This window comes from Phyllostomus discolor, chromosome 1 (assembly GCF_004126475.2).
Source record: "Phyllostomus discolor isolate MPI-MPIP mPhyDis1 chromosome 1, mPhyDis1.pri.v3, whole genome shotgun sequence".
Taxonomy (NCBI): domain Eukaryota; kingdom Metazoa; phylum Chordata; class Mammalia; order Chiroptera; family Phyllostomidae; genus Phyllostomus; species Phyllostomus discolor.
Window position 1 is genome coordinate 87,719,951 of NC_040903.2, and position 27,825 is coordinate 87,747,775.

The 27,825-nt window shown below is 40.2% G+C and overlaps 1 protein-coding gene across 1 annotated transcript in view; it reads left to right on the top strand.

Moving 5' to 3' along the window:
• Positions 1-2,870: 2,870 nt before the first annotated feature.
• The window catches only part of SLC39A8 (solute carrier family 39 member 8), a 69,609-nt gene continuing 44,654 nt past the window's right edge, over positions 2,871-27,825 (top strand). The window contains exons 1-3 of the mRNA XM_028506920.2: positions 2,871-3,162; positions 3,319-3,793; positions 26,868-27,030. Coding sequence (XP_028362721.1) covers positions 3,575-3,793; positions 26,868-27,030 — 382 coding nt within the window. The 5' untranslated portion in view covers positions 2,871-3,162; positions 3,319-3,574. The remainder of the gene's footprint in view (positions 3,163-3,318; positions 3,794-26,867; positions 27,031-27,825) is intronic.

Here is a 27,825-nt window from a genome sequence, read left to right on the forward strand (position 1 = left end):
TTCAAGCTGGGAATGGACAACTCATGGGTGTAGATGAACCATCTAGGGCAGCAATATTCAACAGGTGTGCCCTCGGCACACTGGTGTGCTTTAAGAATTTTTAAAACAGGCATTACCTCACTATTTAGTCATTTACACACTGACCTTTTCCCTCTTACATTGCCAAATTAAAAAATGGTAACACACACACACAGAAGTCTGGTGATTGCCAGAGGGAAGGGGGGATGGAGAAATGTAGAAGAAGGTGAAGCAAGGATAAACAGCGATGGAAGGAAACTTGACCTGCGGTGGTAAACACACAACACAATACACAGATGATATGTTATAGAATAGTATACCTGAAACCTGTATAATTTTATCAACTAATGTCACCCTAATGAACTGAATTTTAAAAAAGACCCTGGTGCAGTGGCTTGGTTAGTTGGAGTATCACCTAGTGCACCAGAATGTTGCAGGTTTGATCCCTGGTCAGGACACATACCTAGGTTGTGTGGGTTTGATCCAACTGACTGATGTTTCTCTCTCTCACTCTCTCTCTTCCTTCCTCTCTCTCTACAATAAATAAAAACATGTCCTTGGGTGAGGATTTAAAAAAAAAGAACAATACTCCCCCCCTCCCACATACCAAATGACAACAGCTAACACAACAATGGCTGTTGGGTGTGAATGAATCAAAATGATACCTATTTTTTGTCACATTGTCAAAAAATATAATATACTTTCTGGTGTGCCACAGAATTTTAGTAATTAATTTATGTGTACCATGAGATGAAAAAGGTTGAAAATAGCTGATCTAGAGCTTTCATTAATTTCCAAGAATCACCTTGAGTCACTGACATCAAAACAAAAACAGGCAACAAACTACACTTGAGAATCAATAGCTTTTTGAAAATCAGTAAGTTTACTATGTAGTTATATAAACTCAAGTTTTATAGACAAAATTACATAAATAAATATCAAACCCTCCTTACCGAGAAACATAAAGGATATATTATGTCACAATTTAATTTTTTTATGTTCCATAATCCTCTTTTGCATACTTCTAGGTTCCACACAACAGGCACTGGGGAGGCAAATGCTCTCCTGTCAAAGCCCTCGCTACCCTTGTTATTGTTTTGAGAAAGTTACTTTTCTTTGCTCATGATGACACTGAACATTTTCTTAGGGCTCTGCCTCCAGCACCATGTTCCTGAAGAAGTTCTGCCCTCATCAGTTTGCTCAGCAAACATCTGATTTTCTGGCTTGATTCCTGAAAACAAAAATCTGAAATTCTGGATTACAGGAAGCTAAGGAGCCTTCACGATTGGCGGGCTCATCAGGGCTCTCAGCACGCTGCCTGCTGGCGCTTTGTGAGTTGCGGAGTGAGCAGTGGAATGGTCTGCCTTCTAGGCATTGTTTTACAATTAAGTTGGAAATTAACCTATTACTATTTTTACTTTTCAATTACAGTTTACAGTCAGTATTATTTTGTATTAGAGTCAGGTGTACAGCATAGTGGTTGCACAATCATATACGTTACAAAATGTTCCCCTTAATATTTCTAATACCCACCAAGTACTGTACCTAGTTATTATAATATTTTCAATAAACGTTTTGAAGAGTCCTATTAGCTGTGTAATTTAAAAGCTTAATGGTGACATGCACTTACATCTGGCTCTTGGGTGAAATAATTGCCCTTTTCACACCAATGTAATTTTGTGAATTAACAAATATATAGGTTTATAATTGGAAGGGACATATCATCAAGATAATTTTGCTCTTCTCCTTCCAAGGCAGGAATCTTTCTACCATATACCCCTGGGTTTGAGTCATTTTTAAAAATGGGGACTCACTGCTCCCCAAAGCAGTTGTGCTGATGTTCTGTAGAAACCTTCCTTGGTAAGTTTGCCCTTTTGCTGCTGCCTTCTGTCCTCTGTAGTCAGAATGCAGTTAAACCCTCTGCATATGGTATCCCTTCAGTTATGTCCACCTGGATCCTCATTCTCTCAAATTTTCTCTCATCTTTTTCTTCCTGGGTTTAAGTTCTTGTGCGAGATGAAATTCTTTCTCCTCCATATCCTTGTCCTAGTTTGGATTTAGTGTTTGTTTTTTTGAAATGTGTTGTTTTAGGAGGCTGTGAACTTAACCTATGAAAGGCAAGAACATTGTGTGTGTGTGTGTGTGTGTGTGTGAATGTCTCGCACAAGATGGACAGCTATTTGAACATTTCATCTACACCACTTTGGATTCTTATTGTTCTCTGGCATGTAACAGTGGATCATGGTTTCACTTTATTTCTGGACAATTATTTCCACCAGACACAACCTTTGATCCCAAACACCACATTCACTTGACACAAACTTGTTGACTTTATACCTAAATCAGCTTTTCTTGAATCCTCATCTGAACAAACATTCATTTTAATCTGCGGATATCCCGTGCGGCGTCAGGAAGGGCCGGTTTGGGCAGTGCTGGCTCAGTGAGTCTACCACCACGCTACAGATTTCGTTTCCTTTTTCTCCCTTGAGTTTAAGAAGACCAAAAAAAAAAAGTTCTTTCTAATACCTGAGACAATGCAAGGGTTTCCAGACTCTATTCCAGGAAGCCGGTTTCATCGAGGTAACAAAGAGACCGCGGAGAGCAGAGAGAAGGCTAGGAGTCACTGACGTGGAGGTGTCATTAAGGTAACCCCCTGGAGTGGGGGGAGGGGAAGGGATGGAGAGCCGGCAGAGCGCGGAGGCTGGGAATGCGCGCGAGAGGAGGGAAGGCCAGCGGCCGGGCGCCCCGGCGTGGACGCACGCGGGAGTTCAGGCGGGAGGGGGAGTGTGTCACCACGTGCTGCAGAGGCGGGGACAGGGTCATCCTCCTCTTATCTGAAAGGGTGCAGGGCTGGACCGAAACAAACAGGCAGACAAGCGAGGTGAGAGGTTAGCAGTCTAACCTAGTCCTTCCTCCAAGCTAGCTTACAACAGAGATCTGGGATAGGAAAGGTCCCATTTAGGCTCTCAAACCCCAGGACGCCGAAAGGGATGGCTTGTCTTGTTCCTTTTAAATTTGCTCAGCGGGAATTCGGCAAAAAGACAGGAAGAGGAGATGGGGTTCCACAGCGAGTGCAGTTTTAATTCTTAAGAACTGGTGGTGGTTTAGAGCTTTATATCCGGGAGGAGCCTGTGTCACCACACTGTAAGCAAATCCTGGGACGTTTGCAAACCCGGCTATGGGGCAGTTGGTCCCATGCCCGGCCGGGCTTTCGAGGGCTCCGGCCACAAAGTGCTCCGGGTCCGGCCGGCGGGTGACCCCTTGGCCTTTATCTTTCCTCCTTTGTCCTCTTTATCCCAGGCTCTCCAGGAGGACCAGGCGCCTGCTCTGCCTATCGCTCCCCACCCTCGGCTGCACCGCCACTTCAATGCTCCGCAGATCGCCGGCTGCTGCTCTTTCGAAGGCGCCGGAGGACCAGGGGCGACCCGTGCCACCGCTGATTCGGCCGGGTGCCGACGCCTGAACCACGCGCTCTTGGGCACCTACGCCGGTGCGCTGGGCCAGTCTGCGTGCGCTTCAGCCAGCTTTGGGCCCGCACGGGACAGTCCCGGCCAGGATGGCCCCCGGCCAGGCGGTGGCCGGGATCTTGCTGCTGGCGGCGGCGGGCCTCGGAGGGGCTACGGCGGGGCCCGGGCTTGCCTTCAGCGAAGACGTGCTGAGCGTGTTCGGCGCGAATCGGAGCCTTTCGGCGGCGCAGCTCGGGCACCTGCTTCAGCTGCTGGGAGCCGCCTCCACGGAGGGCGCCCCGCAGCTCGCGCAGCTGCACTTCAACCAGGTGGGCGCGCGTCCCAGGCGCTCTCGTGCTGTGGCTGTCCTTAGACGCCGGTTTGTACCTGAACGGGAAAGTGCTGGGGAAAGGATTTCTTTTCGTTTTTGGAGTATGAGGTAGTGACTGGTGGCACTTGATTGTCACCGGACCGGGCTCCTTAGCCGGGGTGAAAGGGCTGGTGGGGATTCAGGAAGTCAGAAATTGCAACTTTATGCCGGATGAACTGAGCTATCAGACGCTTGCGAATATGAGATTTTATAGAAAAGTTTATGAAGTAGTTAAGGCGGGAAGCACCTTAGGAAATGCAGGTTTTCATTTTTTGCTTTTTCTTGTGTGTGTTTTAAAGGTAGGAATGGCGTACTTAAATCTGCCTAGCAAAAATAACGAGCTGCTCGCCTGCCGTCCTTGTTGACAGCTGCTTTGTGGGTAACAGCTCCCAAGGAGATGTAACGTGGTTCTGCCTCTCCTGTGTACGTTACACAAGGCATTTAGAGCCGAAGGGACTTATTGTACATAGAACAATTAAGATTATACCTGTTAGTAAATTTCAAAACGGATATTCTAGATTGTTATTTACATAAGACATATTTTATTTCTTAGAATTCTGGAGTAGGCAAAGTGTGCTCTCTGCATCCTCCCCAAACTCCTCCCCACTGTTTGAAAGTGCTAACTCAGTGCGTGACGTTTTCCCCTTCTGTTCTTGTTCCAGAGAGAACTGATGATGAGCAGTAAGCGGCATTTTCCATATTGTTCTTCATTTCTGGTCCATGTTAGTTTGTGTTACAAAAATTTTTTGTGGTCCAAGATGTTTGCGGAATGCTGCATGCTATACTCCACTCTTGGAAATTTAGCATCTTCTAATGTATCTTGACCTTAGATTACCATCCGGGAAACTTGAACCAGATGGACCCCTTCCTAAGGACATTATAGATAGGTGGATGTTCTTTTTGTTAGAAATATCTCACCCCAATCCAAACATACTATACTCAAGGAGAAATTCTGATGCAGTGGGGTATCAGAGGGTGACCTCCCTTTAACTAGAAGGGAGGGTTTTGTGTTTCACTTCTTCAGGTTCTTTAATAAACTGCAGTTTTAGCTCTGGCATGATTTCATTAAACATTTGATTTAATGTCTAAGAAATATGTTGGCAAAACTGAAATTCCCACATATTATATACTGATATTTTGGAAAAGAAAACAAAGCAAACAACGTCCTAAGTATTTTCTGTCTAGTTGCAATCTCTTTAAGTAGGGGAAACAGCTGAGCTGACTAAGGTATTTCTAGGTAGGAGTAGGAGTGGTCATGTGCTTGGAAAGAAGCTTGGGGTTGGACTTGCAGCTGCAAATCTGTAGCCCACACATTGTTTGCACTTACGTTATCTTTTTACCTTGCAGTGTCTGGAGGTGCTGACAAATTATAAAGAGACAAAAGATCCCTGAGCCACTCCTTGGCCAAGACACTGGAAAATATGTGTAAATTATTTTGAAAAATTGGTTAAGTTTATTAGCAATACGTTTCCCCTTTTATAAGTAGGATCCCTCAATTGATAAATTATATATATGTTGACACCTTGCTTCTCATTCTCGTATTTGGATATTTAACTACATTCATTGCGGCCTCTGTGGGCATCAAAAAGAGACAGGAAGAAGCCCATAATTACTTTGGAAATAGAGGGAAGCCAAGGACGACTTATCATTGAGCCAGGCCTAACAAACAACAATTTGATGTTCTAAAAAGTCCTGATGAAAACAACAATCATCAAACAAGATGACAACAAATGAAATAGATTCCAGAAGAATCTATTAATTTGCTAGCAGGAAACCACCCAATTTGGAGCAAAATTTAGGGCCATTAATACCTGCATACTTTAAAGACTGCAACTGGAGTTCCCTCACCTGTAACAAAGTAGAATAAACAATGTATGGGCTTGTTGTGAGCAGCTTGATTTTTTGACCTTGAAAAAGGCCCAGAAAATAGAACTTATTTCTATGAATCAATGATTTATTGAATTTTCTCTGAGATCTATTTACAAATGACATTGATCCTTTGGATAAGGGCTTTGATATTTCTTAGGTCAGCTTTTTTCAGGTTATAGACTACTGTATTCTGGATGTTTGGTAGAGAATTTGGAAGGTGTTCTGATATTCTTAAAGTATTCCTAAGTACTATTAAATTAACTTGTTGCTTTGGGGGACCAAAGTGACCTAACTTCAAACTGATGACAATAGAACAATTGAGCTTATTGTTTTGCTTCATGGCTGTGTGGGTACAAAGAGCAGGTAGAAACAGAGACTCAAGCAGTGAGAAGAGGGAGCTCTTTTAGTTCAGTGGGTCTGGGAGGTGATGGGGTGTCAGTCTGATCTGTGTCGGGAGTTCCATAGAATACACAAGGAAGCCCCAACTGAATGCATACGTTGGGCAATTAATTTAGGCCATTTAAATGGCCTCAGTGCTTGTTTATTCAGAAGTTCTTTCTCTTCAGATTTTCTCTTCATTTCCTCTTCAAAACACTCACTCTAAGTTCTTACTGTAGATGCCGATTAAATAGCTCAGTAAAAAAGGATATCCTCGTTCTCCAAATTATCATACCAAACTAATTAGAATAAATCAGAAGGCCAAAAGTGGGACAGGCTGTGGTAGGTTGGCCTGTGAGGCAACCTTTGTTTCACACCATCTCTCAACTTCACACTTTGCTTCTCTCTCTTAATGCTCTTTTTTCTTTCCATACATAGCTTGTAGCATATTTCCTGCATCTTTTGTTCTTTTTCACTTGCTTGCCTGCACCTTGTTTGTACACCTCTTTTAATTCGTATTCAATCTTCCTAAGGCAATACTTGGAATATGCCTGTCTTTTTTCAAAGCTGCTCTGCTGATGAAGTCTAGATCTTGAGCCTGGCATTCAAGGCTCTGCACCTTAAGGTTGACATTGAACAGTTTACCCACCCAGACTCACTAAATGGAACGGTTTGCTCTTCTGTGAATTCACCTATATTTTATTCAACCACTTCTTAGCTTGTTATCTTCCTTGCATGCTTCATGTTTCCAACTGGAATGTCCTGCTTTTCCTTGAATTGCCCTATCAAAATGCTATACTTTTAACTGTCCGGCTCTCCTTTGCCACTACTTCTGCATAAAGCCTTTCCAGGGCATCACAGCCAGCACTGATAGCCTATTTTCTCTCTTTTTGAATAACCGACATGTTTTCTTATTATGCTAATGACACTTAACTATTCCTGTATTTAACAAATATGTTGAGTGACTACTGTACTCGAATTAGAGTGGTCATTTTAAGGTACAAATCTGATCATATCACTCATCTTAGTAAAGCAAGTTTTTTCAAGATAAATTTCAAATGTTTTAATGTGGCTTAGCCCTTTCATGATCTGGTCCCTGTATATTTCTCAAGCCTTCTCCTTTGCCACTACTCCAGTCTTAATGGACTGCCTATAGTTCCTGGTTTTCCATATATACCTGCTTATGCTTCAGGTATTAGTTTAGACATTACTTTTACTGAGAAGCCTTTCTTGGTCTGCTCAAGGGTTTAGTAAGAACCTCTTCTATGTGATCCTATATGAATTAGTGCCTTTGCAATTCTAACATATGTTGCAATTATATTACAATATGTAAAAAAATTAGTATGTATTACAACTTTTTGTTTATATAGTGGAAGCCTCCCTATTTCCTTACCTCTATGATTTTAAACAAATTAAAGGGAATGACCTAACTTTTCTCTCTAGGGGCTGGTGTATTTCCTGGTACATAACATGTACTCATTATATATTTTTTGAATGAATGAATGAAAATTGCTTAAAATGAGTAAGATAATTTGGCTCTCACATGACTTTATCAGAGGAGGCATGACAGGCACATACAACTATAATGCATGATAGAATGATATGTCTAATTAAAGAATTACAAATGAAAGTGGAATGGGATCACACTTGAGTTTTCAGAAAATTTATCTTCATGAGAGTATGAAAAGTGTTGGAGTGGGTCAGGGTGCGAACTAAGGAGGAAATTGCAGTGGTTTGCATGAGTGAGATGTAATGATTGCTTGGGCCTGGAGACAGTAGGAGTTGGCATAAAGGCTCTGCCTTCTCCAAGCAGAGAAGGCATGGCTAAAGAGTAGGCAAAAGAGCCCTAAGTAAATACTTTTTCCTTCAGTCTTTTGCCTGCTGTTGTCATTTAACTGTTGTTAGATCTTCTTCACTAGCTTCTGGCCTGATGATGCCAGAGGGAGAGGCAGTGAGGTAATTCTCGGCTTATTTTAGTGGATGGCCAGGCTAATAGTATGTAGCAAACAGAAGGTGTGCATGTGTGCGAGTTGGGGTATTACACGTACACCGTGTGTATAGCTTGTTGTTGTCTACTGTACTTTTTCCTGGGGTGGGAGTGATGGTGGATTAGATGAGAGAGGTTTGGGGAAGCACTGACCATTAACAGAGCAGAGAAAGAGCATCTGGTCTTTTTTTGTCTTTATGTTCTGGGAAATGGTGAGGATACACCTTCTAGGAATGCCTTCCAGACTGCTTGTTCAGGTGAGAAACTAGAAGTGTGGGACAGAAAGGTGGGACAGAAAGCTGAGGTTATACTTAGGCCTTCGGTCATTTTTTCTTCAGGACAACGGACCTGTTCTGATCTGTTATATCATTCTCATTTAGGTTGACTGTGTATACTGCAATCATTGTTTCCAAGACGTTTTGGGAACATGAGGGATACACATAAAGCATTTCACTATGATGATGTCTGATGGTGGGGAAAAGGTGTAATGGCCACCATAGGGGAAGGTAACTGCAGACCATAAAACAAAGCAGGCTACTCCATGGAATATAACAGAACTTATTAAAGGGCCATTTACTTAGGAAAAGTTTGGAGAAGCAAAGATGACCCTGCAGTTTGTGCAAATTAGTCTTCACTAACAGACCCCTGCTGCTGTACTTTTTAAAAAAATAGTATAATTCAGGTACTAATAATTGACAAGACAAAGGGACAGAGAATGCCATAGTGCCAGGGCCAGTACCTCTTGGTGGTATTATGATAGATGATTGCTCATAATTGATACTATTACCAGTTTGATATTTATCTTAGTTGTTATGCCATTTCAGCTGTTACTAACAAAAATATTTATGGCTACATTTTATGGAACAAAGAACATCATCACCCAGAAAGCTTTGATACGCTTGCTAAAGACAGTGCATTTGGTCAAATGTCACAGCATGGCACTTAAAAATGAAACAAAATCCGGATCCAGAGATGGAGTTGGTTTTGTTTCAATCTCTGTCTATATAGATGTCGGGAGCTCAGTTTGCCTCCGTGTCAGGCACGATTGGGATCTGTGTAGGAAAATGGCCTTCATTCTTTCCATATCGAACTCCCAAGCCTGCACCTTTACCCACTACCTAGGAGTCACCTGGACTCTTCGTGCATAACATAATAATTATAGCAAGAGATTATTGGTCTTTTTCTGTGTGACATAACTTTCAACCAGTTTATTTGTGTTATCATATCTGATATGCAACACAATTTTAGGATAAATGTACCATTGTTATCTTCATTTTGCACATGAGAAAATGAGATTCAAAGAGGCTGAGTAACTTGCCTAATGTCACACAAGTGGTAGAACCTCAGGCAATCCTAAACATGTACTATAGTAGATGTTTTGAACTGTGGGCTAGAAAATTATACCCTCTGTAGCCAGAACAACTGTTACCTCAGATTTTGAAATGTGGGTGGAAGCTACTAATCATCATCTGTTTCTCTAGTTCCATTGTGTAGTCGCATCAAGAGGACAGTGCTGACTGTAGAAACTACACCGATGACGATGGGTCCTTGTGCTCAGAGAGCTTATACTTTAATTAGAAAATAAAATGGCAACTTGAGAAAAGTATGCAAGGCCAAACTGCTGTAGTTAAGTAATCACTGAAAAAATATTATGAAACATCTTACAAGGCTGTATGTGATTAATTGTTCAATGAATACTATTGATAGCAGGTGCTACTCGTTTAGAAGGGTAAGGGATCCTTTTGGCAAATGGCTCACGGAAGAGTTACAAATCACTCAGTTCTCCTTTTGGAGAGTTCTGCCTCTCTTGTTCAGTTTTTAAAGTATTTATTGATTGAACATCCGCTGGTTCCAAATGTATTTCTACTACTAATCATAACATGGATATTCATGTGACTTACATGAGTTCTCTCTTAGAGAATGAAATTTTCTTTTATTTTTTCTTATATGATGAATTTTTTTTTCAGAGAAAATATTTTGGCAACAATAGCTTTCCTAGTTCTTAACGTTTTCTTGGAGAAATGTGTATTAATCAACTTCTTTCTTCTATGGATAGCCTTCAGATATGAGAGAAACACCATGTCTAGTGTTAAAACATTCAGTCTTGTTCTCACTATTATCCTAGAAGGACTCTACCAATGAATTTGCTCTCTCTTCTGGCAGTGTAGAGTGTAAATCTGCCTTTATCGTGCCTGTGAAGAGCTGCATTGCTGATTGTGTAACACTGGAGAAAGTGGTCTGTGCATGATATATGTGTATATATATATATATTCACAGACATACACACACACATATATGTGGACACACATGTACATGCTACAAAACACACAGGCCCGTTTGTTAATAGATGCATATTATTGACACCAGGTAATTGAGTTTGTTTATCAAATCACATTGCGCTATATAGTTTTCTTTAGGAGTGGGCTTCTCAGAATCTAGGTATGTTCTACACCTACACATACTAATGAGAAAAGCTAGACACTGGCTCTGGTTCTGATCTTGGGATGAATGCCTTGTAAGCAAATATTCTGGGAAGGGCCTTCCCATTAGCAGAGGAAGCAGGTCCTGGCCTAACAGGAATGATAGCTAACGTTTACGGTGCACTGATCATGAGCCAGGCATTGTGCTCTGTGCTTTCTTATACACCACCCCAGTCACCCTTCTGACCTCCCAGGGTGAGTACACGAACTCCCACAGGGCAGCCCAGTCTCAGCGAGGTTATACCTCGTGCAAAGTCATAGCCCAGAAGCTGCAGAGCGAGGATTCCACTCCAGGGTGGTGGGACTTCAGAACCTGTGCTCTTTTTGAGAAGGTGGGACTTGAATCTGGAGCCTTAAACCCAAAATAAATGAAAAAACAAAATAGAAACAAACTCGAAAGTGCAGAGAACAGACTAATGGTTGCCAGAGGGGAGGGGGTTTTGGGGATCTGGCGAAAAAGGTGAAGGGATTAAGAAGTACAGATTGGTAGTTACAAAATAGTCACAGGGATGTAAAGCACAGCACAGGGAATATAGTCAGTAGTATTGTAACAACTACGTATGGTGCCAGGTGGGCACTGGAGTGGGGGATTGCTTTGTAAAGTATATGGTTGTCTAAACACTATGCTAATTCAAAATAACATTGAATGTAAACTTTAATTGAAAAATAAAATTAAAAAATTAAAAAATAATTAAATAGAACAAAACCAAACCTATGCTCTTTCTGCTATTGCTCCTCAAGCTGAAGGCTATCGTCCCACAAAGGGGCTGGTTTATTTTCTAAGAAGCTGCATGCCTCCTCTGTTGTGCAAATGCCTGAATGTCAAGGCAGAACTCATGGCAGTTTCTTGAAGCCACCGAGAATTGTACAGTCATTTGAAAGCAAAGAAGGTGTTCTCTGCTGATATTCCTTTTGTTTCAATAAAACCAGAAAAAATATTATAGTAATTTTCCCTGATGAAGCTGTCTCTGCAATAGTCAGGGCTAGCTCTAAAACCTGATTGGTTTTTCAGCCTTACAATATTATTTTCTGATTATTGACATTTGATACTAAAAACTGTATTGTGAGAGAAATAGGACATGTCAGTATCTCCAGAAACTGAGGCCCAAATAAGTCATTTGGCAAAGGTCACCACGTGCCCCAATTTGTCTGGGAGAGCAAGGGTTCCAATTTTGAATCCTTGGTCCTTTCCCCTTGTGCTGGTTTTAGACAGAGGCTGTGTTAGTGGGGCCCCCGTGCTGTGAATCCACTGAGTATCTCTCTCATGGCCTATGTGCCTCATTTTCTGCGTATAACTGGGAGATGGAAATATATGAATTCCTATTTGTTTCCTCACTTCCAGTCACTCCTGAACATACTATGGCGTGGCTTGGACCCCAGCACTTTCTTGAAATTACTCTACAGGATGTCACCCCAAACCTTCATAAGAAGGTTTAATTGCTAAGTACAATGGGCGTTTCTCAGGCCTTACCTCGCTGTTAATTTTGATGGTATTGGACATGTCCTGCCTGAAACACATAATTTTCTTGCCTGTAACTATGCTACCTCCTTTTCCTTACCTCTCTGGTGGCTACTTTTCAATTTCAATGTCCTTTGCTCACCCTTCAAATATTGGTGTTTTTTAGGGTTCTATCTCAAGTCCCCTTTCTTTTAATTTTACACACTATCTGCCCAGCTTCAGTCACTCCTGGGCTGTGGTTAGTACCTCTCTTTGGACATTTTCTAAATAGGTTGGCCTGGTTCAGGTATTTCTTGTGAGGTTCAGCTTTGTACACCCTATCACCCACTGATGTCTCTCTCCCTTCCCCAGCTCAATAGGTCTAAGCCTGCCCCAAATGGAGCTCATTAACACCATCCTTTCTCCATCAAAATCTTCTGCTAATCTTGTCTGATGCTTTGTTTAGAGTTCAGAAACATTAAAAGGAAAAGTCTATTCTCTTTAGATGTTCATGGTCTTACTAAAGAGGTATCCATTTTTACAAACAGGTGATCATACGCTAAAGGATACAATGAGTGCTAAACAAATAAATGCCTTTTGTGCAGGAGTCTGGAGAAGAAGGGGCGAGCATAGCAGTGGGAAGCAGAGGAGGTGTGGGCCCGTGTAGGACAGATAGGAGCCAGAAACTTTGAGCAGAGGCATATCAGGACTCTAGGTGGGGGTCAGGGACCATGCAAAGTCACAATGACCGTGAAACACAAGACTTACTGGAACTGTGTGGTTAAGATAGAGTGTTCAAGTATGCTCTGGAGAAGGGTGAAGGGAGTGGAATATTGAAGACAGATAACTGAGGTTCTTCAGAGTTAGGACTTTACACTCTTGGCAGAAAGAAGTTTGCGTGTGTGCATGTGTGTTGGGGGCAGTCTGAGCAGAGGAGTGACAGTGGCAGTGTTTCTGTAGGAACTGTCCTGTGGGCGTGTAGGTTGAACTGGATGGGATGTGTCTTAGATATGACTGATTAAAGCTCCTGACTTATCAGGTAGGTGGCATACAAGGGTCTATTTGTGTGTCGCTCTTAGGAGTTAGACCAAACCTTTGGGAATCAGGACCCTTTTGTACTCACGCCTGAAAATTACTGAGGACACCAAACAACTTTAGTATATGTGGTTCATATCTATTGATATTTATAATTATAGAAATGAATGTGGAGAAAATTAAAAATATTTATTAAAAACAACATTAATAAATCCGCACCATGTTAACATTTTAAAAATGAAAATAACTCCTTCCCTGACAAAATAATTAGTGAAAAGAATGGCATTGTTCTAATTTTTGCAACTCTCTTTAATATCTGGTTTATTAGAGTCTCATTAATGCCTCTGCATTCACTCCATTGTGACATATGCCATACAGCTTCTGGAGAAATCCATTGTTTACTCATAAAAGAATAAGAGTGAGAAAGGAAAATGCAGTCTCTATTATTTTGAAACGAATACTGACCCTGCATATTCTCTAGCAGGGTCCTGGTAACCCTCAGGGATCCCGTGACCACACTTTGAGAACCTGTGTGCTGAAGGATTGTTACATAGTTGGGCCTGTGATGGACAAGGCCATTCCTTGTATGCAGTGATGAGGCAGCTCTGAGGGATGAGCTCAGTCCTTGTGGCATCTGCCCCAGCCCTGAGGTGAAGAGGCGTGCCTTCCACACCTTATCCCCGGAGGCACTGAGTCGGAGGTCCCTGGTGAGTGCAAGGCTTTACAGGCCCTTTGGTCTTCCCTGCAAACAGGAGAAGGCCTGTGGAGAGAGCAGGGTGGCTGTGGCCACTTGGCAGCAGGTCAGGGTTGGGAAGTCAAGAATCCTGACTGAGTATCTGCTCTGTCACCATGTCATGCTTTTAGGGGTGAGAGAGCCTTGAGAAACTGAATATGGAATGGAATAAGGCTAAGAAACTTGTCAATAGCTATGGTGACATCAGAAAACTTTGTAAACCTCTTTTTAAAAGCATATACTAGCTTTAAAATTTCTGTTTTCTTTAGTAAAATTAAGCACTAATTCCAACTTTTCTTCATCATGTTTGGAGGAACCAAGAGATTTAACACTCCCTTCCTATGATTTAACTTTATTTTTCTAAATGAAACGAGAATAGGTGTATATTGTCTAAAACTTGGGCAAAATAGAGGAGCAGAACAGAAAAAATAAAAATCACCCATGATTTTATCACCCTGAGATAAATACTGTTAACATTTTGAAGCACATCCTCTAGATTTTATCTAACCATATTTATAGTCGTGGTGTCATTCTATCCATATTGTTTCGTAATAATCCTGTTTCCCTTAACAATGTATCATAAGACACGGCATCTTTCTCCTTAAAGCATGTATCAGAAAGGCACTTTTTGTCTCCTCCAAGGAAGAGTTTTGAGGGTGAATGTGAGTGTGCATGTGTGTGCATGCACGTGTGTGTGTGCATTGTGGGTGAGAATGCACCAGCCCCAGAGTGGCTTCAGTGAGCAGTGTTAGGAGTCTGAAGGAAAGCTGGGAAAATGAATCTTAGGAAACAGTGTTGGGATCACTTGATTAGCCACCTGTTAAATGTAGAGATTGGTTTTTAAGAATGTTCTTTTCTCAAACCTTAGAAAATTATGATTTATCTTGGTGAAATAATATAAACTTTGAAGAGACAATTAAGAGTGGAAACATTCAAGAGAAGTTTGGTAAAACAGAAGGTGATTCAGTGTATAGATATGTTGCACAATATCAAGGAGATTTTGGAAGTGGTGCTCTGGCTCCTTGTCACTGGCGTTAGGGGTTCATTTTGTATCAGTAACAAGCCTCAAAGTGATGTCCTCACTCACTCCTGCTTTGAATACTCCTGTTGCTGGTGTGAAGCATTTAAGTCACCAGTTTCGTGACATTGTTCACTCACCCCAAAAGGGATAAATGTCTGGCACTTTTCAGTGCCAGAAGTGGCCTCTCAATTGTTAAACTTCTGAAATTTAAATACTTAAATTGCTCTCTTGTGATCTTTGGCTAGTCCACATTTGAAACACTCTTGTGTGAACAGACTACACTTTTTGTACTTCTTTTGCTTTTTCATAATTTTGTTTAGGTTGCTACTATAATCTTAAACTAGTTTTGCATTGGTTTTGAAAGATACTTTCAAGACAAGTTGAGGGGTTCATTTGTTCATTTACTCATCCATTCATTTAACAAGTATTTACCGAGTCTTACTGTGTGCCAGGCACAAGATATTATATTATTAATATTAGCATTAGGAAATTCTAAGGTAGGTATGCTCTCCAGGATTCCAGAGATTTCTTTCTCATGAAATAATTATTTTGGATTTTTACCTTTTCCTCCTCTTAATACAGTCCTGACAACCTATGATCAGTAGTACAGGTCTCATGTGATGGCAGTGCAGATGGATCAATCAAGAAGCTGGCTTTTCCACTTGACCTTTAGCAATACTGAGTTTAAAGCAACGTTGATAGGGAAACCAAATATTTAAGGTGTTACCCCCCAGATATTCTCGGTTTGATGATCCCGTTACGGGGTCCTTCGCAGCAGTGTCGGCAGCCATGGGCCTGTGGCGGAGGGTGTCGTGCCAGGCTGTGCCCAGGTGTCTGCTGCTTGAATGTGGTGGTTGTGTCTGCCGGATATTTCTGCTTTGGTGATGGACAGAATGGCTTGCTGGGGAGCAAAAAAATCACAGCCATCTTGCATTCTTTAATTCTCACCATGGTGAGAAAACTTGACTGATGTTGGAATTGACCATTGTTTTAATTGTTTTTGAAGTTTCTCTTTCACTGGGATGCTCAATATGGCCTAAGAGTAATTTAACTGTATGACTCAAGTCACTAACAGCGGCAACAACTACGTGCCTTGCCAGGGTCTAAATGATTATCTCTTTCACTACCTGTATTCTTTTCATTGTTCAATCCACCAAAATATGGGGGTATAGCAGCAAGACCATTGGCTTAGAAGTCAGATGACATAAGATGACACTGGTTTGAATTCTGTCTTTAATACTTATAAATTGTTTAATATTGAACGATTTACTTTTTCCTAAGGTATGCTTTCTTTGTCCCAGATTTTTCCTAATATTTACTTTAGTAGTTGATGTGGGGATTAGGAGAGATTATATATGTTAAGCATATAGCTTTTCTGTGCTTCCTAGAATTCTTATGACTGTTGTTTATAATATTTGTCAACTAATCACATACTTACTTGCATTACTGATTTCAGCCTTAGTTTTTGTGGCTTATATCTTATCTCTCTAGCCATGAGAAGCATTGAACCAACATTTTAGACTCAGCACTCATATATCTCCTCCTTCAGGAAGCCTTCCCTGACCTCTTGCCTCTTCCTTCACAACACCTTACACTTATCTTTATTATTTTCCTTACCATATTGTATTATAATCATCTGTTTTGTATCTTTATGTTTTGTCTACTAAACAGTGAGTATATTGGAGATGGACTATATCTTAGTTTCAGTACTTATCAGACTACCTAGGCCAGAGGAGATGGGAGCAACCTGTGCTCGATGAATGAATAAATGAATGAGAGCGAGGGCAAAGTGGAACTGGCTTCTCTGATAGCAAATTAGATAAAAACTTTGGGTGGATTCTTCTTCAAAGTACAGGAGGCCCATCATTTCCTGGGGAAAGGATGGCAGATTCCAGAAGGTAGTTGTGGTTCTTGCTGACAAACAACAGATGTGACAGAGCAGGGTAGAGAAGTCTCTAAAGCAAAGAGGGTAGATGGGTACTTTCAGACTTGGATTTCAACCCTGTTTCCTCCTCTGGCTAGAGGCTTTATAATATAATTTAAAGTATGTAGCTCAGTTAATTGACAACCTAGAAAACTGACTAGATTTGCTGTTTTACTCCAATTTTGATTGTCACCAAGTCTAAATGCATTATGAGGTGCATTTTCTCCTTCCCTGCACCTCCACACGAGAGGACACAGCCACACCCAGCAGTGTCCTTATTGGGAACGTGAACTGCTCAGCTTCCACAGAAGCACAGTATATGGCAAAACAGAATTTGAAACCACTTCTGGGGTGACTTTTGAATGGGATGATGTTTCATTTCTGGTGTGGTGTGAAGGCGTTGGCATAATGGGCACAGGATCAGATGGCCCTATTGTTTTGTATTATTTAATGGGTGACCTTTGACAAGACAGCCAAGTAGAGAAAACAACCCATGTATTGAGAAAAGGAAGAAGAATGGAGAAGGTTTTAACATTAGAAAAACTTATCTTTTTGTTTTTTCATAGATTCTAGATGATGCATTCATTTGTTAGCTTTAAAATGTTTTTTACTTATATATCAATCAGGACTCTTTCATTTGAATGTGAAAGAAACAACTCTACATTGCTTAAGTCAAAAAAAGAATTCATTGACTCAAATAACTCACAGAAACTCAAGGGCGGAACCAGCTTTAGGCACAGCTATGTCCAGGGAACGAGTTATGGAATTGGAAACCTCTACTTAGAGTTCACCTTCTTTCATGTGGTAGAAAAAAAATGGACAAAGGAGACCCTAGACTTAGAACAATCCTCATAGATAAAGACTTCTTCAATAGCTCTGCCAGAGAGTGGACAGGTCTAGCTCATTTGTTTCTTGGGCAGCCCCACTTAACCTGCGTACAAGGCTCCCATGCACTAAGGGATCTGCTACTGGATGGTGCAGACTGGTCTTGGGCAGGCAAAAAACCATGGATATTGCCTACATTTTACCGGCCTAGGTTATTTCTTATGTTTTGGGCTTATCTCACTGTCTCATTCTCTGGCTCCCTTTCCTTGCTTTTGTCCAGATTATACATGGTGGAGCAAAAGTTGGTTTACATCTACTTATATGAAAAATAATAAAATAATAAGTCATGATAAAAGCATAAACTCTGTTTTGTGTACACACAACTGTAAACCTCCTTTCCCCCCACCCTATCTATGTCTTCCTGAAATGTCTCCCTCCCTTCTGTACTCTCTCCTGGTAGTGTCCTCACTTGCACTCAGCTGTTACCTCCTTACAGAAGGGAGCCATGCCCCTGTGCCTGGCCTCTGCCTTTCTCAGACAAAGCCCACTCAGCATTTCCATTTGGTGTCCCACAGCTTTTGCAACCTAAAATGTCTAAAACCAAACTGACCACCATCCTCCATGTGTTTCTCTTCCTGGGTTCCTTAATCATGCCAGTAACATCCTCTTCCCACTTTCCCAGAGTTCTAGCCTCAGAATAGTTTTTGACGGTTTCCTCTGCATGCTATTTTTCCCTTATTTGAGCTCTTGATAGTTCTTTATCATTATGCCTGTTGTGAGTTTATCACTTACTCTCCAGTCTTATAGCTACTGTATCTGATTTATTTCTGCCATAATTATTTAGGTTTTTTGATGGAAAGCAGTATGCTTGTTTATCTTTGTATTCCAGTAGTCCCCACCTTATCCACAGTGTCAGTTACCTGTTGTCATCTGGGGTCCAAAAATATTAAATGGAAAGTTCCAGAAATAAATGATTTATAAATTTTAGCTTGTGCACCAGTCCAAGTAGCATAATGAAGTCCCCTGACAACCCATTCCATCCTGCCTGGGACATGAACCCTCCCTTTTGTGGTGGCTGAAAATATACTTTGATTCTTACCTTTTAAGTTTGTCTGGCCAGTATAATAATTCAAACAACATATAGCAGATTAGCAGGAGAAAATAAATTTTTAATATGTACACATAGAGAATTCACATTAGCATAAAATTCAAAAGACAGTGGGGAAAACCAGGGATATAATGTCATTTTGGACAATGAGAAAAGGAGGGAACTAGATCTTAGATTTTAAAAGTCAAAATGGTCAATTCACAGGTAACTGAGGAAGAATGGAACATACATGATAGGCAAATTCCTGCCAGGCAGCCCAGAAATGACAGCCCCCAGGGGCTGACGCAGCGTCAGGCCTCACCTGAAGCTCTCCCCTGTACTGCACTCGGTTCAAATCAGGGGAAGGCGAACATCCCGAGTCCCTTCCTGAAGCAGGCCTTTCTATCTGAGCCTCGTTGGCAGGAAAAGGGGAGGGTCAAAGGTTCTTTCTGAGTCTTCTATTTCTTAATAACTAGTTTAAGATCAATATCCCAAAAGGCCCTGTTTTGAGGGTGGCAAAACTTCAGTTTGCTTCATTTTGCCTGGCATATCTGCACACTCCCTGTCCATTATTCACTTAGTAGCCTTCTTGGTTATCAGATCAGCTGTCATGCGTTGGGGTGCCCATGTTCAAGGAACTTCTATTCTACTTAATAATGGCCTCAAAGTGCAAGAGTAGTGATGCTAGCAGTTCAGATATGGCTGAGGGCCATAGAGTGCTTCCTTTAAATGAAAAGGTAAAGGTTTTTGACTTAATAAGGGAAGAAAAAAATTGTATGCCGAGGTTGCTAAGATCCATGGTAAGATGAATCTTCTATATGCAAAATTGTGAGGAAGGAAAAAGAAATTCTTGTTAGCTTGCTGGATGAGTCTACATTCACATAATTTTTATTGCAATATGCAGTTATAAATTGTTCTATTTTATCATTAGTTGTTCTTAATCTCTTAGTGTGTCTAATTTATAAAGCAAAATTTATCGTAGTTGTGTATGTATGGAAAAAACATAGTATCTATAAAGTAGGGTATTATCCGAGGTTTCGGGCATCTGCCAGGGGTCTTGGAACCTGTGCCCTGAGGGTGAGGGAGGGCCACTGATGTTCTTTCTGGGTGTCAACCTCCTGCTCCCCTCACTTTCCACTTTTCCCATCAGTGATATACCCTGACTTTTATGATTCAATGATGAATGTTTGTTGAAAGAATTTATGTGATATGAAGTATAATTATGTGGTTATTGTACTTGGTATTGTTAAAGAAAACTAGAGCCAAACAGTAATTAAAGCAATAAAAACATATTTTATTTAAGAACTATGTATTGCAATAGGGAAGAGGGGCCTCATTATAGAACGAGGCTAAATTTTGAATACAACAAGGACAAGTGGAGATTTATAGCCAAGAGGCAGGACAGGGGGCAGGGGCAATGCATGGAAAATTTCTAAGATGGAATTTCGTTAAACAGACCTAACAGGATTTTTGCTGAAGGTGGGTCAGGCTGATCAGATATCAAGGATGGGGCATCTCTCTAAACTGACTTAACAGGATTCTTGCTGAACCTGGGTAGTGTAGTCCCCCCCAACCCCCCAAGAACAGATACAAGGCTGAGGCTTAGAGGACTTAGAGAGCTGACTAAAATTTAGTCAAATAGAGAGTGTGTCATTATCTAAGGTATGTATTTCTAAATCTTGCTTAACTCCTTGGCATTTATTATAAGCATATTTCAACTGTACAAAATGTCGAGTGAGGAACTTGCCCTAATCAGTGAAATTTCATTCCTCCCACCCCTCCCTGTACCAGCCTCTTTCATTCCCACAAAACATGTCTGGAAAAGAAGCAACCTGTCCCCCAAAACAACCCAAACCCAACTTTTGACCAGTCAGAACAGGTGAGGAAGAAGGAGGAGGGAAAAAAGCAGAAAAAATATGGAACTATTTGCTAAAATGATTTTGAATATAATTTGAAGTCTTTTTTTAGGATGTGTGTTTAACCCTCCTTACCTCTTCTACTGCTTTACTTTGGTGGTTGTGTGTATAAGGCTCATTTGAGATTACCTTAATGTGGCAAGAGGCTAACAAATAGTAATTTCATTAAAATTAAGAAAACATCTTTAGGAAAAAAGTCAACCCACTGAACATTAGGGCAGCTGATGGCTGGAGTTTGCCTCTGACAGCACAAAGCTCGATGCCACAGCAAACATCAAGAACACTCTTGAGAATGTTGTAAAAACAAATAGAAGAAAAGCTCAGTAGGTAAGTTGGAAGGAGATGTTGAAAGCTCATGAAGTGTTTTTTCAAGGCACATACTATTCTGGCTAATCAATCACTCTGAGTTGTTTTCTGAGGAGTCTAGTGAGCCCTACTAGCTTCAAAATTTATTCATGTTTGTTTTGGAGGTGAAGTGCTATGTTTGGGAGAATGTTTGAACTTCCTTAGTGGTTCTGTTGGTTTTGTTGTTGCCCTCACAACTCAGGCCCTCATCCTGTTTGTCCCTGCTCTGGGAAACACTGCCCTTTCTTAGACAACTGCTTTCTTTGTTTCAGGTTCAACTTTGTGAAATCAAAGCATAATAAAAATCAGTACCCAAAAATCTGTTGCAATTCTATGCACTAATAACAAACTATCATAAAGAGAAGTTAAAGTAACAAATCTATTTACAGTTGCATCTAAAAGAATAAAATATGTAGGAATAAATTTAACCAAGGAGGTAAAATATCCATGTATTGAAAACTACAAGACATTAATGAAAGAAATTGAAGAAGACACAAATAAATGCAAAGGAATTCCATGCTTGTGGATTGGAAGAATCAATATTGTTAAAATGTTCATACTACCCAAAGCAATCTACAGATTCAATGCCCCATTAAAATTCCAATAGCGTTTTCACAGAACTCTAAAAAATAATCCTAAAATTTGTAAGGAACCACAAAAAACCCTGAGTAGCCAAAACAATTTTGAGAAAGAAGAACAAAGCTACAGGCATCACACTCACTGACTTCAGACTATATTACAAAGCTATAGTAATTAAAACAGTGTAATATTGGAATAAAAACAGATACATGTCAGTGGAAAAAATAGAGAGCCCACAAATAAACCTGTTAGCACAGGTAGCTAAATATTATTTAAGGAAAGGAACAAAGGGAATCAGACATTCTTAAGCAGAATAAAATAGGGAGCATACGCCTGCTTCTTTCCTTAAGAAGTTGCAGCTTAATACACTTCCCAGGGAACAATTGTCCTTCCCCTCAGAACAATGTGGGGAGAGAAAGAACAACAAAGGGGGAGGTAAACACATATGCAGTGGGAGCCAAAATGGGAACCATAGAGGCCTGTCAGTCTAGTCTGGGACAGGGATTGGATTGGATAAGAGACAAACCCCCAGAAGATAGAAGGAATAGATTGGTTAGGGGGTGGACCCATTAGAAACATGCAAAAACTTGGAAAGTTGATTGGTTATTTTCCAAAAGTGCCTGGTCCTTCCCAAGCCTGATATAACATAATCCCAACTAACAAAGAGCCTTCTTGCTTGCCCTGTTGTTCATGCATTCTCTCCATAGTGGCCCAATGGGACTAGCAGACACCTGGGGTTCTGGTGGCCATGTGGACAGGAAACATGGGCCCCAGCCAAGGCGCAGCCCAGAAAACAAGCTAAGCTAGCTGGATGGTGATAAAGGCTGGGCTGGACAAAGCTTTAACATGGGCTAGCCTTGGCATGGCACAGAAGCTCTGGACATGGGCCCTGTTTCTGTCCTGATGAAGGCAAGATTGGAACTTTGTCCATGGCTGGACAGATGGAGATGGGACAATGGAACCCCAGTGGTACTCTTTTGATCTTGTACCTGGTGCCACAAGTAAATCTTATCACCAGACCTTATCCTCCCTTGTGGGTCTCCTGGAAAGCTTTCCTTGTGACACCACAATGACCCCACTTCCACCAACAATAAAACCATGTGCATATAGTCAATTAATTTAGGATAAAAGAGCCAAGAATATACAATGGGGAAAGGACACTCTCTTTAATAAATGGTGTTGGGAAAACTGGACAGGCACATGCAAAAAAGTGAAGCTTGACCACTATCTTACACCATATACAGAAATTAACTCAAAATGGGTTACATATTTTAATGTTAAGAGCTGAAACCAAAAAACTTAAATAGTAAGTTCCTTTGACATAGGTCTTGGCAATAATTTTTTGAATCTGAGACCAAAAGCAAATGTAACAACAGCAATAAGTAAGTAAGTAAGTAAGTAAATAAATAAATAAGTAAAATTTTAAAAAAGAAACTATATCAAACCAAAGAGCTTCTGCACAGCAAAGGACTCCATCAACAAAATTAAGAAGCAACCTATTCCACAGGAGGAAAACTCATACAAGTTAGCAACAAAAAGAACCAAGCAATCCACTTAAAAAATGAGCAGAAGATCTGAGAAGACATTTTTCCATAGAAGACATGCAGATAGCTAACAGGTACATGAGAAGGTGTTCAAATCATTAATCATCAGGAAATGCAAATCAAAACCACAATGAGACGTCACCTCACATAGTGGCTATTATCAGAAAGGCAAGAAACAACAAGTGTTGGCAAGGATGTGGAGAAAAAGGAACCCTTGTGCACTGTTGGTGGGAATGCAGACTGGTGCAGCCACTATGAAAACAGTATGGAGGTTCCTCCAAAAATTAAAAACACAACTACGATATTATCCAGCAATTCTACTTCTGGATATTTATCTGAGGAAATCAAAAGCACTAATTCAAAAGGATACATTCATCCCATGTTCATTTCAACCAAGATGTGGAAGCAACCTAAGTGTCCACTGATGTATGAATGGATAAAGAAGATGTGGTATATATATATACAATGGAATAGTTATTGGCCACAGCGAAGACTGAGATCTTACCATTTGTGATAACATGGTAGGGTTTAACATACATTCTGCTAAGTGAAATATCACAGAAAAAGACAAATACCATATCTTGCTGATATGTGGAGTATAAAACAAAACCAAGTTTACAAATATGGAGAGCAGATTGGTGGTTGCCAGAGGTGGGGGGGTAAGAGAGTGGGAGAAACAGGTGAAGGGAGTCAAAAGATAATAAGACAAAATAAAATCAAATCAAAGTTATTTAAAAGTAAAATTTGGCTGCTGCATAATTTTTTTTCGACTTGCTTGTAGATAGCTATTCTAAATAAATCAGGCCCGCCATTAGTTTTTGTTTTGCCACACTGTTAGTATTCTCTTATGTTCAATCCCCATTCTCATGTCATGAGACAAGGCCTAGAGGTTTGTCATCTCTCCATCCACTTACTCTTTCTTGAGACTGAGCTGCTGCCACTGTAAAAGTGTTATTATCCGTGAGCACCTGCCCAAGCAGAATGTCCACACACATGCTGCGCAGCTCATCGAGACTCTAAGCTGCCTTACAATATTGATTATTTATTCCCTTGGTTATCTTTCTTTTCCTAACTGTATGTAGGAGAGTGTCTCTTAAGGTATACAACAGACAATTTGGGCATCCTTAACGTAGTAACTTTCGAACATTTGATGGCATTTACAGTAAAAATTCATTTTATTGAAATGTAAAAAAATTAAAGATTTCACTTACAGTTAATATTCAATAGTATGTTAGTTTCAGGTGTACAGCATAGTGGTTAGACATTTATGTAACTTACAAAATGATCCCCTCAATAAATCTAGTACCCCCTGGTACCATACATAGTTATGACAAAATTATTGACTATATTCCCTGTGCTATACTTTACATCCCCATGACTGTTTTGTATCTGCCAATTTTTACTTCGTAATCCCTTCACCCTTTTCACCCAGCTCATAAAAAATATACTTTGCGCCCTGGCTGGTGTGGCTCAATGGATTGAGTGCTGGCCTGTGAACCTAAGGGTCACTGGTTTGATTCCCAGTCAGGGCACATGGCTGGGTTGGGGGCCAGGTCCCCAGTAGAGGCCACACAAGAGGCAACCACACATTGATGTTTCTCTTCCTCTCTTCCTCCCTTCCCCTCCCTAAAAATAAATAAATAAAGTCTTTAAAAAATTAATAATAAATAAAGAAAACTTTGTGTTGTGATCCCATGTACATGTACATGGTATGTATAATGTGTAGCTGTAAAATTTGATTAAGCAGTAGTTATCCTAGTTATGCGTGGTACACTCTGGAGTTTCTATTATATTGTTCTTTACTTCCTTACAAAATGCTGACAATAAGTGAACTTCCTGACCCACTCACAGGTCACAATTGGAGTCTGAAAAGAACTATTTAACCAACATCAAGTTTTAGGACATGTTAGAATATTAATTCTGAGAAGGCTTTGTAAATTACCTATTAGCAGCTTCCCCCTTTCCTCTTCTTTTATAGTTGGAGGATCTTGGAGTTCCAGTAGGTTAAGACTTCCTTGCAGGCACACAGTGCTGCTTTGTGTTTGTACCACTACACCCGTTTATTCCTGGAATCATGCAGTGGTAGTTGGACCACATGGACTCTGTAATTTTTGAACGTAGCAATTATGCTCCAGTGTGGTTACATGGTAATGAATAAACTATACCCACTCTCCCTCCCCCAGCTGGCTATCAAGCTATTGTCTTCCATCATTAGTTTATTATCCCCTATTCTCACTGAAGGGAAGACAGTTAACAAAGCATTGAGTGTACTGTCTCCTCTTTTAGGAATGGCACACAGCTGTCATTGTCATGGACCCAAGAGAGTGCATCCATTGAATAAGAAACAATGTGGGCACACACTTAGACATTTAAAAAAAGTCTAAATGTATGTTTCCTTTACGGTAATTTTACTCTTACCTTTTGACAACTCCAAACATCTGGGTGTATTTGATGTTTTTTCATCTCCCCTTCAAAATCAATAGTGATCTCCTGTTGTCAAAATCTTACATTTTTAGTTTCATTGTTTTTGTTGTGAAGAAAATTACAGTACTTATGGTCAAACACTTAATAAACACTTTTGAGTTTTTAATATCATTCATAGTGTATTAGTGAGCAGGGGCTGCTATAACAAAATACTATAGACTGGGTGCTTAAACAAGGGAAGTTTATTTTCTCACAAGTCTAGAGACTGGTAGAGGTGGCAGAGGGTTGGTATCTGGTTAGAGCTCTCTCCTTGGATTGCAGATGGCTGTGTTCTTACTTTGAACTCACAGGTGGAGAGAGGGAGGGAGCAAGCAAGCTCTCTGGTGTCTCTTCAGATAAGCCAGTGAATCTGATTGGAGCAGGGCCCACCCTCATGATTTTATCTAACCCTAAGTGCCTTATAAAGGTTCCATCTCCAAAATCATCACACCAGGGCTTAAGGTGTCAATATATGAACTTTAGGAAGACACAATCGAGTCCATTGAATTATACAAAGCTAAGGTCTCAGCGGGGTTTAAATATTGGCTGAAGCATATGCAAAGCAATGCTCTCAATTGTACTTATTAAAGACAGACTCTTCTATTTGAATGGATATTTTTCACACTCTATAATTCTTATTCATTAACAATAGTAACACATTTAATTTCTTTTATGGTCTTCTTAATAATGTATGTGGAAAGTAGTTTATAGTTAAACTTTGCCCAAATAAAATGATACCTTTAAATAGTTACTATTTTTTTTGCAGAGAATTTTTTCTGATGATTGTATTTCTCATTAATAGTTAATGAATTTCTAAACCACACATCACTTTTCAAAACTTTGTATAATATAAGAAAGTTACCTGCTATCATTGAGCATAATACATGTTTTGGCAAACAACCACTTGTACCAAAGACATACTTTAGAATAACATTTGTGTGTTGGGATTATTATTGCTGTCAAGGAGGATGGATGAAGCCCTGAACTGTGAAATGGCAAGGAAGCCTCATGTTTGTCTCCAAGAAGTGTTATAGAGAGCCAGTCCAATAGCTCACACAGAATATCCATCCAAACTAAAGAAAAGCAGGGAGGGAAGATTAAGAATATTGAATCATCTGAAGCCTGTTTGTTCTAAAGTCCTTGGAAATCTCCAGACCAGTTCTTACTTTTAGGTTGGCAATGTAGGGGTAGACTGTGGATCAAGAAAGTTTTTTGCTATTTTTCTTGTTTCTAGGTTTAAGGTAGTGTGGGCTGTTGTACAATTTTAGGGGTCTATTCATTTCTGTAGAGGGTTATTGTATAAAGAGTGCTGAGTGTCTAGATGAAATATTCCGTGTCTCTGTAGTGTCTTTGCTTGAGTGCTTTACTATATCAACACATATATGTCTACTTTGTTTCTTCTGTTTCAGTGTTTGTCAGCTGAAGAGATCTTTTCCCTTCATGGCTTTTCAAATGCTACCCAGATAACCAGCTCGAACTTCTCGGTCATCTGCCCCGCAGTCCTGCAGCAACTGAACTTTCACCCTTGTGGTGAGCGGCCCAAGCACAAAACCAAACCAAGTCTTTCTGAAGGTATGCTAGAAGCTGGTTCGTCCATTTGTTTGAGAAGATTATGGGCTAGTTTGAAATGAAGTGAACATACGTCTTTTCCTGCTTTACTGCTTTTATTAATCTGTATAGAACCCCTGGGTAAAGTACTGATATTCTGGAAGTATTCAGAATAAGAATAATTAGAAGCTCATTTTAAGCTTCTTAAGTTGTGCTCCCTATATGTGGAGTCAAAATTACACTTGGTACCACTTAATAACTTTATAAAACCCAATTCCTGATTTTAAACACATGATTTATGCTGTGCACATTGGATTACATATTAACTATCTGGTTTAAATTTGATCAGTTAATTTTCATTACATTGTGCTCATAATATTATTCAAAACCTGTTAGTTTATCTGTAAGTGTCAGTAAAGGGATAATAAAACTAGTGTGTCTCTAGATTAAATCTTAAGGTACTGAGTCATTATCGCTGTAATTTTCATAAGTGAAAGAAAACACCAGAGATGGTTTTAAGTGTCTATAATGCATTGCCATAGATACTGCAAAATTTTAAAATATGAGGAAAGAAGTACCCATTTACTATATAAAATAGTTTATGTACTTAAACATGAAGAGTTTTTTCACAAATGAGATAAACCAATGAATTGTTCAGGAGGTCTTTTTGCTACCTGTGTGCCATTTCTTGCTATTCTCAAATTGTCACCCTGCCCCACATGGGTATTGTAATAATTTATTTGTTCATTCTTATTGAATGAACATGCCAAGCACTGTTCTAGGTACTGAAGATTCAGTTGTGAGCAAGAAGAAAAATTC